General features: G+C 45.1%; 1 protein-coding gene across 1 annotated transcript; it reads right to left on the bottom strand.

Moving 5' to 3' along the window:
• Positions 1 to 832: 832 nt before the first annotated feature.
• Positions 833 to 3024, bottom strand: LOC308392305 (inverted formin-2-like; the record flags this gene model as incomplete). The annotated part of the gene is made up of 4 exons (XM_080875278.1): positions 2553 to 3024; positions 2142 to 2485; positions 1178 to 1408; positions 833 to 1058 (listed from the first exon to the last, which is right to left on the bottom strand). Exons 1-4 carry the CDS (start codon positions 2928 to 2930, stop codon positions 833 to 835), a joined length of 1179 nt encoding a protein of 392 aa, XP_080731404.1. The 5' UTR covers positions 2931 to 3024.
• Between the last annotated feature and the right edge of the window lie 11967 nt (positions 3025 to 14991).

Genomic DNA, 14991 nt, shown 5'->3' with positions numbered 1-14991 from the left:
ACCCAGATAAGCATGTGTGCTAGGTGCACACACCCTTTCAGGCGTGACAGAAGCCCCAGTAATAAGACAATCGATGGTAGCTTGAGTAACAACAGTCCCTGCAACAGTAACATTTGTGGCTACAGGCAAATCCGGATGTTTCGGTTGGTTGATCAACAGCATCATCAGTAACTGCTTCAGAATGAGTTGGACAAGGACGCGCATTAGACACTGCCCTGCGTGCTGCTGCGAGACTACAAAGTCTTGCATGCAAAACTTGACATTTTCTTACTAATTGTGCAGCCGCATGGTTAAAACCCTCAAAGTCAAACCATTTAGCTCGAGTGGAGGTACCATCATTGTGTTTGAATAATTTACGGGGTGGATCCATGGTGTGGATTTTAAAAGTCAACTATTTAGAAAGCTGGTATCAATGAGATCTAATAAACCCGAGGTATTGTTTATTGTCTGCTGGATACTAGTTAGAACCCCTGCTATTTCTTGCAAGTTCCCTGGTGCTGCTTCTTGACGTTGGTTGACTTTAGCTGCTATTTCTTGCACATCCCTCTGTACTGCTTGTTGATGTTGGCTGAGTTTGGCATCAAAGATGGTGTATATATCATTTTTTGATGCAGAATGGGTCTGATCAAAAGTAGATGTGTTTGCTGTATTTAAGTATGCGTCGTATGCCTGTGATATTTGCGAGTCTGTTATGCAGCCTTGTTCAAAACCTATGTCTGAATCAGTGTTGTTTCTGAGACAATCTGGTGTGGTGGGTATCAACTATATTAAAAATCTGATAGACTGTACTCAAAAACATCGCTGAAATCATTAGGCAGACACTCACTCGCGGTTATGCATGGACTGGCGATGAAGACTGGTTCCGAGTCTCCATTGTTGCACAAAGGTTGATTTTTCTGAGAGTTCGATATCGCGTAAATATTATTTTCCCATTCTCTCCTTTCTGTCTCTTGGACTCTTCCTCTGCCAGCTGCTTCTTTCTCTTCTCAGCCTTGGCCGCCTGTTCTGTCCGAGTTTTGTTTTCCTTCAGCGCCTTGATGAAGAGTCCTTGGAAAGTCCTGATGGTACCGAAGAGTTCCTCCAGTGACAGCTGATTGGCATCTTCACGTAAATAGACAGCCAGTTCTCCGAACAACTCCAGATTTGACTCAAGAACTTTTGCATACTGCTCCTTCACCTCCGCCGCAGAGTTGGAGACTTTCTGAACTGCTTGAGGAATATATTTACGTTCAAGCTTTTGTTTGGGTCGATGAACGTGATCTCTTTAGGCTCCTTCTTGACAGGAGCAGCTGCCCCCTTGTCTTTGTGTTCGGCCACCGGGAGGCAGAACAGCTGCTCGATGCTGCTGTAGTCGGGCTCGTGAGGAGGCGGCTCTTTCTGAACCGAGGCCCACATCAGAATCAGAATACTTTATTGATCCCTGGGGGAAATTATTTTTTTGTTACAGTGCTCCATTTTAAACCAACATTAAGACAAGACAGACAATACACTAAGAATAGTACAATACATACATACATACATACATACATACATACATACATACATACATCACTTATAAATAAATAGTTGGAAAAGAAACATGTGTAGTTGTAGCAGCAAACAGTGTGTTAAGTGGATGCGTTGTACAGGGAGATGGCCACAGGCAGGAATGATTTCCTGTGTCGTTCAGTGGTGCTTTTCGGTAATCTCAGTCTCTCACTGAACGAGCTCCGGTGACTGACCAGCATGTCATGGAGTGGGTGGGAGGTGTTATCCAACATTGTCTTTATCTTGGACAGCATCCGCCTCTCCGACACCACCTTGAGGGAGTCCAGCTCCATCCCCACAACATTGCTGGCCTTACGGATCAGTTTATTAAGTCTGTTGGCATCTGCGACCCTCAGCCTGCTCCCCCAGCATGCAACAGCATAGAGGATCGCACTGGCCACAACAGACTCATAGAAAATCCTCAGCATTTTCTGGCAGATGTTGAAGGACCTCAGTCGCCTCAAAAAATAGAGACCACTCTGGCCCTTCCTGTAAAGTGCTGTGGTGTTTTTAGCCCAGTCCAGTTTATTGTCAATGTGTACTCCAAGGTATTTATAGTCCTCCACAAATACCTTGGAGTACACATTGACAATAAACTGGACTGGGCTAAAAACATGGAGTGACCATCAGTAACAGTGCGAAGTTTCTGCCAGTTGAGCTTCTTCATCCTCAGAGTGGGACAGCGGCTTGTCTTTGAGGGCGCGCTGCAGCCCAGGGCCTGGCTACTCTGGGCCACAATCATGCCTGTTGGAGGTGGAGGCGGAGGAGGCATGCCGGGTGGAGGCGGTGGTGGCCCACCACCCATCCCTGGTGAGGGCGGGGGAGGAGGGGGGACCCCTGGTCCAAAGGGCAGAGGAGGTGGTGGTGGTGGTGGTGGTGGTGCCATTCCAGGCAATGGAGGAGGTGGCGGGGGACCAGCAAACCCTCCAGGTAGCGGTGGAGGCGGCGGGGGCGGGCACTGGTTAGAGGGCGGTAGAGGGGGTGGTGGCGGTGGAACAGAGGTACACAGTGGCCTTTTAGGGGACGGTGTTTGGCTTCTCCGTGTACGGGTGATCCAGCTCCGTCTGCACAGCCTTATCCACTTTGACCCGCAGTCCGTCCACCTCGTGCCGATCGTCGCAGCTTTTTCTTTTAAAAGCCATCAGCCGCTGCATGATCTTCTCACAGGACTCCATCTGAGAGTCCTGGGCGAGCAGTATGGCTCTGTTAGTGATGGCCTCCAGAGCCAGCCAGATGTCAGGGCGCCCTGGTCCCAGCACCAGCAACGTCTGCAGGATGGACAACAGCTGGAGAGAGGCTGGGGAGCTGCTCACCTTGTTAAAAAGTGTAGTAAAAACCTCCAGGTGATTACTCATATCAATGCCCCCATACACTCGCAGGAGCTCTTCCTCATCTTCAGCCATCGCCTCTTCAAAAGCTTCGCACTGAATAATCAAGTCTTCATCCTCCTGCTCCCTCAGCTTTGGCAGAACATCAAGTAACTGAAGCCCTGCAAGCAAAATAACACAAAATGACACAGCTCCGAGTAAAACCACAAGAAATCAGCGGCTTTTCATGAAATGTCTTACAAAAAAAACCCACATATTTTGATTTTCTCTATTTAGCTGGGTAACATTTTAAGTGAGACATTTCACTGACTCCATTAGCGTGGCATTTTCAGCAGCGAGCGTTTCCACCTGCTGCTGGCTGAACTCCAGTGATTCTCGCAAGGATTTAAATTCCCGGTGTAGAATCTCCACCAAGTACAGCCTTGCATCGAAACTGGACAATCGTTTGTCGATTGACTCAAGGATGTCAGCTATGTCGTTGCCGGATGGCGATGTTGTGCCAGGGGAATCTGCCGGGCAACATCTTTTCGATGACTGCGTCTCAGATTTGGCCGGGGAAGATGCACTCTGAGCCTTCATTATGAGATCCTGGAAGAACTGATCAATATAATCTTGGAGAGCCTCTAAACTCTCCCCGTTGTTCTCCAGGGTGTTGGAGATGATTTAGATAAATGTTGTTAGTTATAAGACAATTGATAAGTGTATTTGGTAAAATTGAAGCTTAAAGGAATTTGTTCAATTCTAAGCTACCATTTGCTTTAATTTTTTCGCCAAAATCTCTGGCGTCTGACATCAGTTACAACATGAGTCGCTTACCTTGTCCGTCACTTCCGTCACTTGTAAATGTTATCAGGAAATGATCAGACAGCAGGGGGTTTTCTTCTTTTCTTCTTTGCTGGCATTTCTCTCCGAACTGGCAGCAAATGCAGCTTCTCAGTGACAATTTGTCACAGTCTGGCGAGGGCAGACTGTATGAATTGAAAAAGGACCCAAAATGCAGACTCCAAGGAACAGGGAACAAAACTTGAATGTTAACAAAAAGCGAGCCGTTTAATATGGCTGGTAAAAAAGGTACAAACAAAGGGCAAGGCAAACTGAAGCAAAATTAACACAAACCTAAACTGGGAAATCTAAACAAACAATAAGAAAAACCTAGACAAGAAACTTGGAAGCATGGCATAGGAAACATCAAATGAAGCATCTCAGTGACAATTGGTCTGTTAGGATCAATCTCACTGATAAACAACGATGGTTTGGCTGAGTTTGCAGCCATGGAACGCGTGATGCGCATGAAAGACTGTTGTATACCCTCTGGAGTTCGCTGAGATTTCGGAGGTCCAGCACTATCCAGATACAGCGTCTGACAGCCTTTGCTTTGCCTGATTTTCTTTTTGGCGACCCAAAGGCACACACTCCCTGCGACTGTTTTTCATATATGCATGGAGCTACCTGCCAGAGAGCAGCAGGTAAGCGCATGGTCCCTCCTGCTAGCCCTCAATGTCTAAGTGTATTTAACATTGAGAGGTGGGCAACGACGCCAGGGGTGGGGTGTACACCCTGATGGTACTTTGGACTCCGTGTATCGTGCCCACCCCCAAGATCCTATATGTATGTGTAATGAGAGTGTGAGTAATGTGAATGTCTAAGTTGTGGGATAAAATTGAGGCAGAGGCAGCCAGAAGGGGACAGAGGGGGGGGTAGCCTCCTCTGCACCCTGGTGACATACCCCTACTCCAAGGCCCTGCATGTGTGGGTGGTTGTGGTGGAGCGGGAAGAGAGAGGCAGATGGGGAGGGAAGGAAGGGAGGAGCAAGTGACTCCTCCCTGGGGCCAGCTCCCCCGCTGACCCCAGTAGGCACCCCCATACTCCGCGACCCGCCAGGGAAAGGGGGCCCAGGCCCATCCAGACCGGGGCCCAGTGCAGCAGCGCCCCCCGGCCCCACAGAGCCCGGGACAGTCCACCCAACCCCACCACAGAGAAAACTGCACCCACCCCACCATCCACTCATCTTCCAGACTACATGAGACAATAAACGCCCAGGCTGAGATCTTCCTCCACCTCTCCTGTATCTCCCCCTCCTGCAGAGAGAGTTCCTGAAGAGAGGAAAGCTCCTGCAAGATGTGACAATCTCCCCCACCAGTTGAAGAGCCCCCCAGGTGGCTCGACGCACCGGCGGCACACTGCTCCAGGGCTGGGCCCCCATGCACCCACCCGCCCACAACCCCGGCAACACACCAACCAGGATCCAAGCCCCCGAGGCCCGGCCAGGGCCCCAGCCCAGAGACGGAGCGCCCCCAGAACCTCACGCCCATCCCGGACCCATCCAGGGGCAGACAGGCTACCAGGTCAGTAACCCACGTCCGTCAGCACAGACCCTCCCCTAGCCCCGCTGCACACAGCCGCGAAGAAACAGTCACCTGAGAGCCAACAGAGCCCCTAACCGGACATGACCGCTACCCCGGGTTGAGCCCCCCAAGGAAGATGCCTCCGGGGAACCCCCCGACGCCCTAAGCCTGTCCCTACCCCCACACCAATCACAACAGTGAAGGCGGGACCAAACTATGACCCCCCACCCCCACTAGGTGATGGAGCTGATCAAAGGAGCCCAGAGCAATTGATCTGATGTGGTGGCAGAGGCTGTATCAAGACTAATGTAATCTAATAGATAATTTCTATATTGGTTAGAATTAAGATTATTTTTATTTTTCCAGTTCATGAGGACTGTTTTCTTGGCTATGCATAGGGCAGTGAAAACCATATGGGCGATATTCTTTTCTGAAGTGACATTATCTAAGCTGCCCAACAAACACACTAAGGGGGAAGTTGGAATGTTACATTTCAGACACTTCGATAAGTCTTCACATATCTCGCGCCAAAACTTCTGAACTGGTGGACAGAACCAAAGAGCGTGGATATAATTGTCCGGTGAATTGGTTTGGCAGTGTGAGCAGTTGTTGGTAGACGTAAAGCCCATCTTGAACATCCGATGACCTGTACAGTGCACTCTATGTAATATTTTGTATTGAATTAATTGAAGACTGGGATTTCTAATTAGATGAAAGGTTTTTAAGCAAATCTGAGACCAGAAGTTTAGGTCTAAGTTAACTGATAAATCCGCTTCCCATTTTGCAATAGGAAGGGATATTGATTCATCTGTTTTAGAAAGCATTCTGTATATTTTGGATAGTAATTTGGGGGTTTTAAGAGTAAGAAATTGAACCACACTTGGTGGTGTTTGTAATTCAACTTGACTGAGGTTAAATTTCTTTTTTACTATGGATTTAATTTGTTGATATTCTAAAAATCTTCTTGTTGATCCCATATTGTGTAACTAGTCTGTCAAATGGAATAAATTCTGTTCCTTCTAGTATATGTTCTAAATATTTGATTCCTTTATCACTCCAATCTGAAAAGTTTATCATATTATTGTTTTGTAATATGTCAGGGTTGTTCCAGATAGGTGTATGTTTGCATGGGATTAATGAAGACTCCGTTATTTTTAGAAACTCCCACCATGCTGTCAGAGAAGAGCTGATGTTGATACTTTTAAAGCATTCATGTTGTTGGATGTTTGAGCTAATAAATGGTAGGTCTGAGATCTCTAGATTATTGCAGAGTGCTTGTTCTACATCTAGCCAAGGTTCATCTAAGAGGGTATGTTTTAGCCATCCTGAGATAAACTGAAGCCTGTTGGCTAAGAAGTAGTGCTGAAAGTTAGGTAGTTCTAGTCCTCCTTTATCCTTGGTCTTTTGTAGTGTTTTTAAGCTTATACGTGGGGGTTTATTTTTCCAAAGGAATTTGGACATACATGAATCTAGAGATCTGAACCAATCTTGTGGCGGTTTAGTTGGGATCATTGAGAATAAATAATTTATTTTTGGTAAGACCATCATTTTTATAGCGGCAACCCTTCCCATGAGTGATATGGGTAGACATTTCCATCTAGCCAGATCATCTTCTACCTTCTTTAAAAGTGGGATATGGTTTAATTTAGTTAGATCTGCAAGCTTGGGAGAAACATTAATACCTAAATATTTTATATTTCCCGATTGCAGTGGTGTCGAAGAGGAATTATGGAGGGAGCAATTAATCGGTAGAACTGTAGATTTTGACCAGTTAATTGAGTAATCTGATATTCTTGCAAAAGAGTTTATCAATTCAATCACCCCAGAGATATTGGTTTGTGAATTTTGGGGAAAAAGCAACACATCATCCGCATAAAGGCTGATTTTATGTTCCACGTTCTTGCATTTTATGCCCTTAATTACTGAATTCTGTCTAATTGCTGCTGCTGCTAGTGGTTCAATAAAAATTGCAAACAGTGAAGGGGAGAGTGGGCATCCCTGCCTGGTGCCCCTCAAGAGACAGAAGCTGGAGGATGTCTGGTCATTTGTTCTAACACAAGCTGTTGGGGAATTATATAATATTTTTAACCAGTTTATGAAAGAGGATCCAAAACCAAATTTGTGTAAAGTTGCAAATAGAAATTTCCAGTTAACTCTGTCGAATGCTTTTTCTGCGTCTAAAGAGAATATTGTAGTTTCTAGGTTTTTACTGTATGAGTAGTCCATCAAATTAAGTAATCTACGTGTATTTGTTGATGAGTGCCTACCTTTTATGAAACCAGTTTGGTCAGGATGAATTAAGAGGGGGGTTATTTTCTCCAGTCTCTTTGAGAGAGCTTTGCAGATTATTTTAAGGTCTACATTTATAAGGGATATTGGACGATAGCTTGAGGGATATACAGGGTCTTTGCCTGGTTTTAGCAGGAGATTAATGTTTGCAGAATTCATATTTGATGGAAGTCTGCCCTTTTCTTTAATTTCCAACAACGTTCTGTAGAAAACTGGTGCTAGAATCGACCAGAATTCTTTGTAGAATTCTGCAGGAAAGCCATCTGGACCTGGAGCCTTATTATTGGGCATACTTATCAGGGCTTCCTGGAGTTCACCTGGTGTCAGTGGTGAATCCAGTGCCATTGCTTGAGTGTCCAATAATTTTGGAAGAGTTATGTTGTCCAAAAACTGATCAATTTCTTTTTTAGATGGGTTTATTTGTGGTGAATACAACGTTTTATAGAAATCCCTGAAAATGTTGTTTATTTGTATCGGTTCATATATTGTGTTCCCAGATGAATCTTGAACAGCACATATAGTTGTTTTTTCTTTATTTATTTTTAGCTGGTTTGCTAGAAATTGACCGGATTTATTACCATGTTCATAATTTTGTAGGCGTAGTCTTTGTACTAAGAATTTTGTTTTTTTTATCAATTATCTCATTTAATTCTAGTTTTGTTTTGCGTATTTTGTTCAATGTTTCCTGATCTTGGTGGGACGCGTAGGCTTCTTCTAGTGATTTGATGTTTTTTTTCTAATTCCTGAATATTTTTGTTTTCTTTTTTCTTTTTATGTGATGAGAAAGAAATTATTTTACCTCTCATCACAGCTTTCCCTGCTTCCCATAGAACAGAAGCTGATGTTTCGGGAGTGTCATTATAGTCTAAATATAGAGTCCATTCTTTTTTTTTTTAAATATTTAATAAAGTCTTCATCTTTAAGTAGTGATATATTAGTGATATATTAAGTTTTTACTTGGCGTAGTATTATTCTTGTGCATTAGTGTTAAAGATACAGGACCATGATCGCTGACAGCTATAGGGTGAATCTCAGTGTCTGAAATGTCGTTCAGCAGTGAGCTGCTGACCAAAAAATAATCCAGACGAGAGTAGGAGTGATGGACATGTGAGAAAAAAGTATATTCCTTACTGGTGGGGTGAAGGGAGCGCCATGCATCGCAAAGACCAAAGTCACTCATATACTGTTTGATTATATTTGTGGACTGCCAATTACGCTGAGTTCCCGCTGTATTGAGCCTATCCATGTCTTCATTTAGTCCAAGGTTGAGGTCGCCTCCAAGAACAAGTGTGCCATCTAAGTGTTCAGAGAGTGCACTGAAAAAACCGTGAAAGAATGAGGGATCATCAACATTTGGACCATATACACTTGCAATACATAGCTTTTTATCAAGTATAGATAGTTTAATGATTAAGAATCTGCCCTCTGGATCTATAACTGTATCGAGTACTGTGAAATTAATATTTTTATGTATTAAAATTGCTGCTCCCCTTTGTCTAGAATTATAACAAGCTGAGAACACATTAGGAAACTCCGGTGTTTTAAGTTCATTCGAACCTCTAAGAGGTCTGTGGGTCTCTTGTAATAGGACAACATCCGCCTGTAGTTTTTTGAGTTGGTTAAATATTTTTAACCTCTTTTCTCTGGAGCCAGCTCCATTTATATTCCATGTAATGAACCTCAGTGTACCCATAGATGTTTGTGTATAACTAGGGATGTATGCTGTGTGCGTCGCTTAGACAGGTGGAGAGAATACGTCACTTGTTCATAAATAAAGAGAAGGAGAGAGAGAAAATGTGTGGCGAGATGCTCCCTGAGTCTGACTTTGTGTATGCATAGTTACTAATATGAGTAGGCTTGGCTTAAGTGTGTGTATCCTAAACGACTGTGTGCGCTGTCTGACTGATGTAAATGTGCTGCCGTTGAGCGCATGGTGCGTATGTGTCGAAATAAAGGATGTTTGTGGATGAGTGTCGAAGCAGGTGATCGAGGCAGTGAAAGGAATAAAGAAAGAAACCAAGGACAGGGGTGAGCAGCATAAAACCAAGAGGGGGAAAAGAGAGGAGGAAAAAAAAAAAAAACGAGAAGAAAAAAAAAACAGAAACAAAACGTAAACATTCCAATTAAATCACTGACGGAGAGTGACGGTGTTAATTCTGCTATGAAATCACACTTTAAGATGCGATTTGATGCTGGTAAGTTAAACAGATGTTAATGCAAGTTAGTGTGAGTGGATAGGGAAATGGTGTAGCTGATTCTTATCTGGTGTGAGGTTAATACAGCCACGGAGTGATGTTGGGGTCGCGGTGGAGCTGTCCGTCCACGTACAGCCGGTCCACAGCGATGACAGCGCGGGAGCCCTTCTGGATGAAGCCGCGTCGGATTGGGAAGAGGACCCTGCGTCGTTCCAAGATCTCTTTGGGGAACTGGTCGTTCACGCTGAAGTCCGTTCCTTTTAATTCCCTGCCGCGGCTTTTCACATGTTGCTTTTGTTTGAAGTGGCCGAATTTGGCCACGATAGGACGTGGTCTCCCGGCCGTAGCCCGAATGGGGCCGAGGCGATGTACCCGATCGAAGACGATGTTCTTCACAGTGTCCTCCGGCAGCTTCAGGTGGGTTTTGATGAAGCTTTTTACCGTGGTCTCCGCGTCCTCTCCAGCGGCTTCTGGAATACCAGAAAATACCAGATTATCACGCATGCTACGAGCTTGTAGATCGATAACTGTTTCTTTTATTTTTTTTATTTTCTCTATTGAGCTGGGTAACATTATCTGTGAGACATTTCACCGACTCCCTTAGCGTGGCATTTTCAGCAGCGAGCGTTTCCACCTGCTGCTGGCTGTACTCCAGGGATTCTCGCAAGCATTTAAATTCTCGGTGAAGAATCTCCACCAAGGACAGCCTTGCGTCGAAACTGGACAATCGCTTGTCGATTGACTCCAATATGTCGGCAATATCTTTGCCGGCTGGCGATGTTGAGCCGGGGGAATCTGCCGGGCGTTGTCTTTTCGACGACGGCGTCTCAGGTTTGGCCGGGGAAGCTGCACACGGGGTCTTCTTCATCACGAGATCCTGAAAGCACTGATCAATATAATCTTGGAGAGTCTCTAAACTCTCCTCGTTGTTCTCCAGGGTGTTTATTTAGACAAATAGTGTTAGTTATAAGACAATTGATAAGTGTATTTGGTAATGCTGAAGCTTGAATGAATTTGTTCAAATCTAAACTACCATTTGCTTTAATTTTCCGCCAAAATCTCCGGCATCTGACGTCAGTTACAACATGAGTCGCTTACCTTGTCCGTCACTTCCGTCACTTACTCACCTGCTGCCTCACTTCTCCTTCTCCTTCTGCAGGAAAACTCTCCTTCTGCAGGAAAAGCATCAGATTAATTCAAGTTGATTAATAGGCTGGTGTGAAAAATTGCTGCCACCCCCCCTGGTAGTTAGAATGACTCGGGGGTGTTGATTCATTTAAACTAACATAATCATCCTGCTGCAACCAGGTTTCTGTAAGGCAGAGTAAATCAATTTGTTGATCAATTATTAAGTCATGTCCTAACAGACTTGGAGGAGAGAGACCTAATATTTAATAATCCACATTTCACTGTTTTACTCTTTGGTTCAGATGTGGATACTGTATTGTTCCAATTACCAGAGTTAGACCCCCGGCGGGTGTGTCGCCGAGTGGGGGAAAAACGGTTAGACACATGAACAGGTTGGTGGTGTACCTGGGGCTTCTGTTTAGGACTATGCTTCCTCCTCACAGTCACCCAGCCGCCCTCTTTCCCCAGCTGCTTGGGGTCTGCCGGGGAACAGCTAGCGGGGCCTACGCTATCTTCGGCTGCACCAGCTACAGGGACATGGCTAGCTACGGGCGAATGAAGGGTGGGAAGCAGAGTCTCTAATTCAGTAATCCTGGCTGTAGCGGCAAACTCGGTCCTTCCACGCCGCTTCTGTGGGACGTAAAGATTCTGACTCGTGCTCTTCTTGAATCGCTTGTATGCCTTTTGGTAGCAAAAATGAGGCAAATGTTTAAAACAAAAGAGAAAATTTATTTGTTCCATAGAAACCGAAAAATACAAAACAAAGGCCTCTGGTGGGAGCTCCGTTTCCGTTCCTTTTGTTACAGCGAAACCACAATAAACGGCAACGGTCAGAAAACTGTTGCTCCACGTCCTGCTTACTTGCCTAAGCTTTCATCGCCCCCACATGTGGGCAAATACACACCCCCTTTACGACATCTACCAACACTTTACAACAACACAAAAGACAACAAAGCAGGATCAATTTATGGAGCACAGCATATTACATTATAACATAAAATAATGAATATTATAACTAGAAAGTCAAATTAAAGATCACAGCAAAATGTTGGCCTAAACTGTCTAAGCTCCACCACTGGCCTCCAGAGCTGCAAATATGCTACATTTGTTACAAGTATCATTACTGCTAAAGGAGGCCGAGGAGTAACTAAACATCTGACACAATGAGCAGGAAAGTGCAGGAGGGACAGGTGAAGAGGCCATGCTGCTAGCGAGTTGGCTATGAGCTAAGCTAGCGTACAGACACAGTAACTGAATACTTTGGCTATAAATTAGGTAGTGAATACACAGAAATGTGCTTCGGATGAAACACGTGAGGATTATACTATGAAAACAGAAGTTATAGTTAACAGAAGTTTTTAATTAAATTGCTATGCAGATAAGCTACTCAAAAACAGCACTGTGTATTGGAACAGGAAGTAATACTCTACTGTTCGCCTCTGTCAGTGCGCTCCAAGGGTGCCTGTGGCTACAATGTAGCTGCCATCACCAGTGTGTGAATGGGTGGATGACTGGATATGTAAAGCGCTTTGGGGTCCTTAGGGGCTAGTAAAGCGCTATATAAATACAGGCCATTTACCATTTGCAGAGAGATGTGTTTGTGGTTGCATAGGGAAACGGGTGATCCATGCAGTGAAAGAAGGGCCGGGGACAAGGACAAGGGTGTGCTGGAGGGATGAAAGAAAACTGAGATGGGGATAAAAATGTAAAAAATAAACTGGGAATATTGTAGTTAACGTATTAGAAGAGAGTGACTGTGTTTTAGCTGTTATGGCATCACATTGCATTAGCAATTTGACATAATCTATTGTTAATCAATTGCAAATGTTAATGCAAGAGTGTCAGAGCAAGAGAAAGGAAAAAGGGGAGTGAAGTGGATTCTTTTCTGGAGTGAAGAAAACTGACTATGGTTACCGGTCTGTCTGCAGTGTACAGGGTGAAGAGGAAAGGGGTGAGCACTGTTCCTTGTGGGGCCCCCGTGCTGCAGACTACCACCTCAGACACACAGTCCCACAGCCTCACATACTGGGGTCTACTGGTGAGGTAGTCAATAATCAACGAGGACAGCTGATGGTCCACTCCTGCTCCCTGCATCTTCTCCCTTAGCACTTAAGGTTGGATTGTATTCAAGGCACTGGAGAAATAACAGCGCACCTGGTGCTCTCCAGATGAGAGAAGCCCCCAATGCAGCAGGTAGGTGACAGCGTCATGGGTACAGATGGTTTGTACCGTGTCTTCCACTCTTGACACTTAGCTCCAGCTCTACAGCCCCGTCTCCTCCGCCGTAACTCCCTGGGGATCTCTGGTCTTTCTCTGGGGTGAATCAGCTGGTTGCTAAGGGCTAACAGCTGATCCCGGGTGTAAACAATGGAGCCGATGTTTGAGATTGCTCTCCACATACTGGGGTTAAACAGTCTGTATATGATCAAATAACACAGAAATAACTTCAAGCTGTTTCTGGCTAGCATTCTTGTGACAGGTTACATGGAAAAAGTGAAAAAAGCAAGGAAAAGAAATTAAATAATTTAAAAGAACAGAAGTTGGTCAGAGCTCCTGTAACTGTAAGCCTCTCCCAAGGTGCCATCAGGGACAGCCTCGAATTGAAACTGGACAATCGCTTGTTGATTGACTCCAGGATGTCAGTAAAGTGGCAGGTGATGATGTGCCGAGGGAGTTTGCCTGGCGACATCTTTTCGATGACTGCGTCTCAATTTTGGCCGTGGAAGATGCGCTCTGGGTCATCATCACTCTGTCCTGGAAGCACTGATTGATGAAACCGTGGAGAGCGTCTAAACCAGGGGTCAGCAACCTTTAACACCCAAAGAGCCATTTGGACGCGCGTCCAGTGTTTTAATGTCTCTGGTTTTATTGCTTGAACGTAGGTAAAACGGTAGATTTGTGTGGTTAAAATCGCACATTACACCCACAAACATAAACGGGCTTCGATTCAGGTCTGCTGTCACCGAGCTGATGATGTCATTCACCTTGGGCGATTTAAACAATGATAATTATGACAAGGGGAACCTCTCGCAGTAAATAATACAGTTCAAGACTCACTGCTAACAGTTCAATGTGTGTATTGCACACATCCGGGGTCCCAGTCTGCTCTCACACACCTGGTCCAGGAACTTTTTTTATGCAGTGTTTCATGTCCTTGTTGGCGTCGCAAGCTCGTCCATCTTATTCACCAGCAATCTGACGTTACCAGTCACTACTGACAGGAGAGCAGGACGAAATCTTTTCCTCTCCAGTCATCCTGCTTTCCCGGCTCTGCAGCCGTGGTAGTTCCTCTTGATCATCGTGGGGATGACGTGCTGAACGCCAGCGCGGCTATGCCATCTGAGTCCCAGCAGCTGTAGCCAAAGGAGCAGAATGGCGTCGCAGTCATCACAGAGGAGTTGTAGTTTTAGGAGAACTGCGTTTCCAAGTGAATAAAAGATTACTTGACTGTGCAAGAAGTATGAACTAAGTAGTGGAAAACAAAGAATAAATAAAAGGAACAAAAAAGAGTGAAGTAGCTTTAAAAAGCAGAGAGCATGCCAGACAGGCTGCCGTCCGAGACGAGTGAAATTCTGTTCAGTGCTCAGTTTCATCTGGAGCTGCAAAATGCAGTCGAAGCCTGGCCTGTCATCGTGGAAAATGATAAGATTCTTATATAGCGCTTTTCTACTCTCCCGGAGTACTCAAAGCACTGTATACAACATGCCAGCTTCACACCCATTCTCGCAAGCACTTTCTCTATACTTAGTGCTTTCTAAGAACATTCACACACATTCATACTCCGATAAATACATCGGAGAGCAACTTGAGGTCTTGCCCAAGGATACTTGACATGCAGACTGGAGGAGCCAATGATCGAACCACCAACCTTCCAGTTATCAGTAGGTGACCTGCTCTACCTCCTGAGCTACAGCCACACCAATGCGGTAGGCACAGTGAACAGTGTGCTGTGGAGCGGGCCACACACTCGGACATATTATTAGATCTGGCTGTGTAAGCTGTCGATCCAGCCAAGTATTCTTGTCTGTTTCTTCTGGTGAGGTAATACTCAGGTACTTTAGTAAAGGGTCATTAGGTAATTTGAGCATTTGTTCAGGTGTAATGAAAGTGGGAGTGGCCTCGGTTTGTGGTTTGAAGTTGACACATGGTGCAGTTTGACCTTTATTGTACCCACTGTCT

This window comes from Rhamphochromis sp. 'chilingali' (genome assembly GCF_963969265.1).
Source record: "Rhamphochromis sp. 'chilingali' genome assembly, chromosome: 2".
In the NCBI taxonomy this organism is placed as follows: Eukaryota; Metazoa; Chordata; class Actinopteri; order Cichliformes; family Cichlidae; genus Rhamphochromis; species Rhamphochromis sp. 'chilingali'.
The sequence above is the reverse complement of the archived record's forward strand: the minus strand, read 5'-3'. Positions and strand labels throughout refer to the sequence as shown.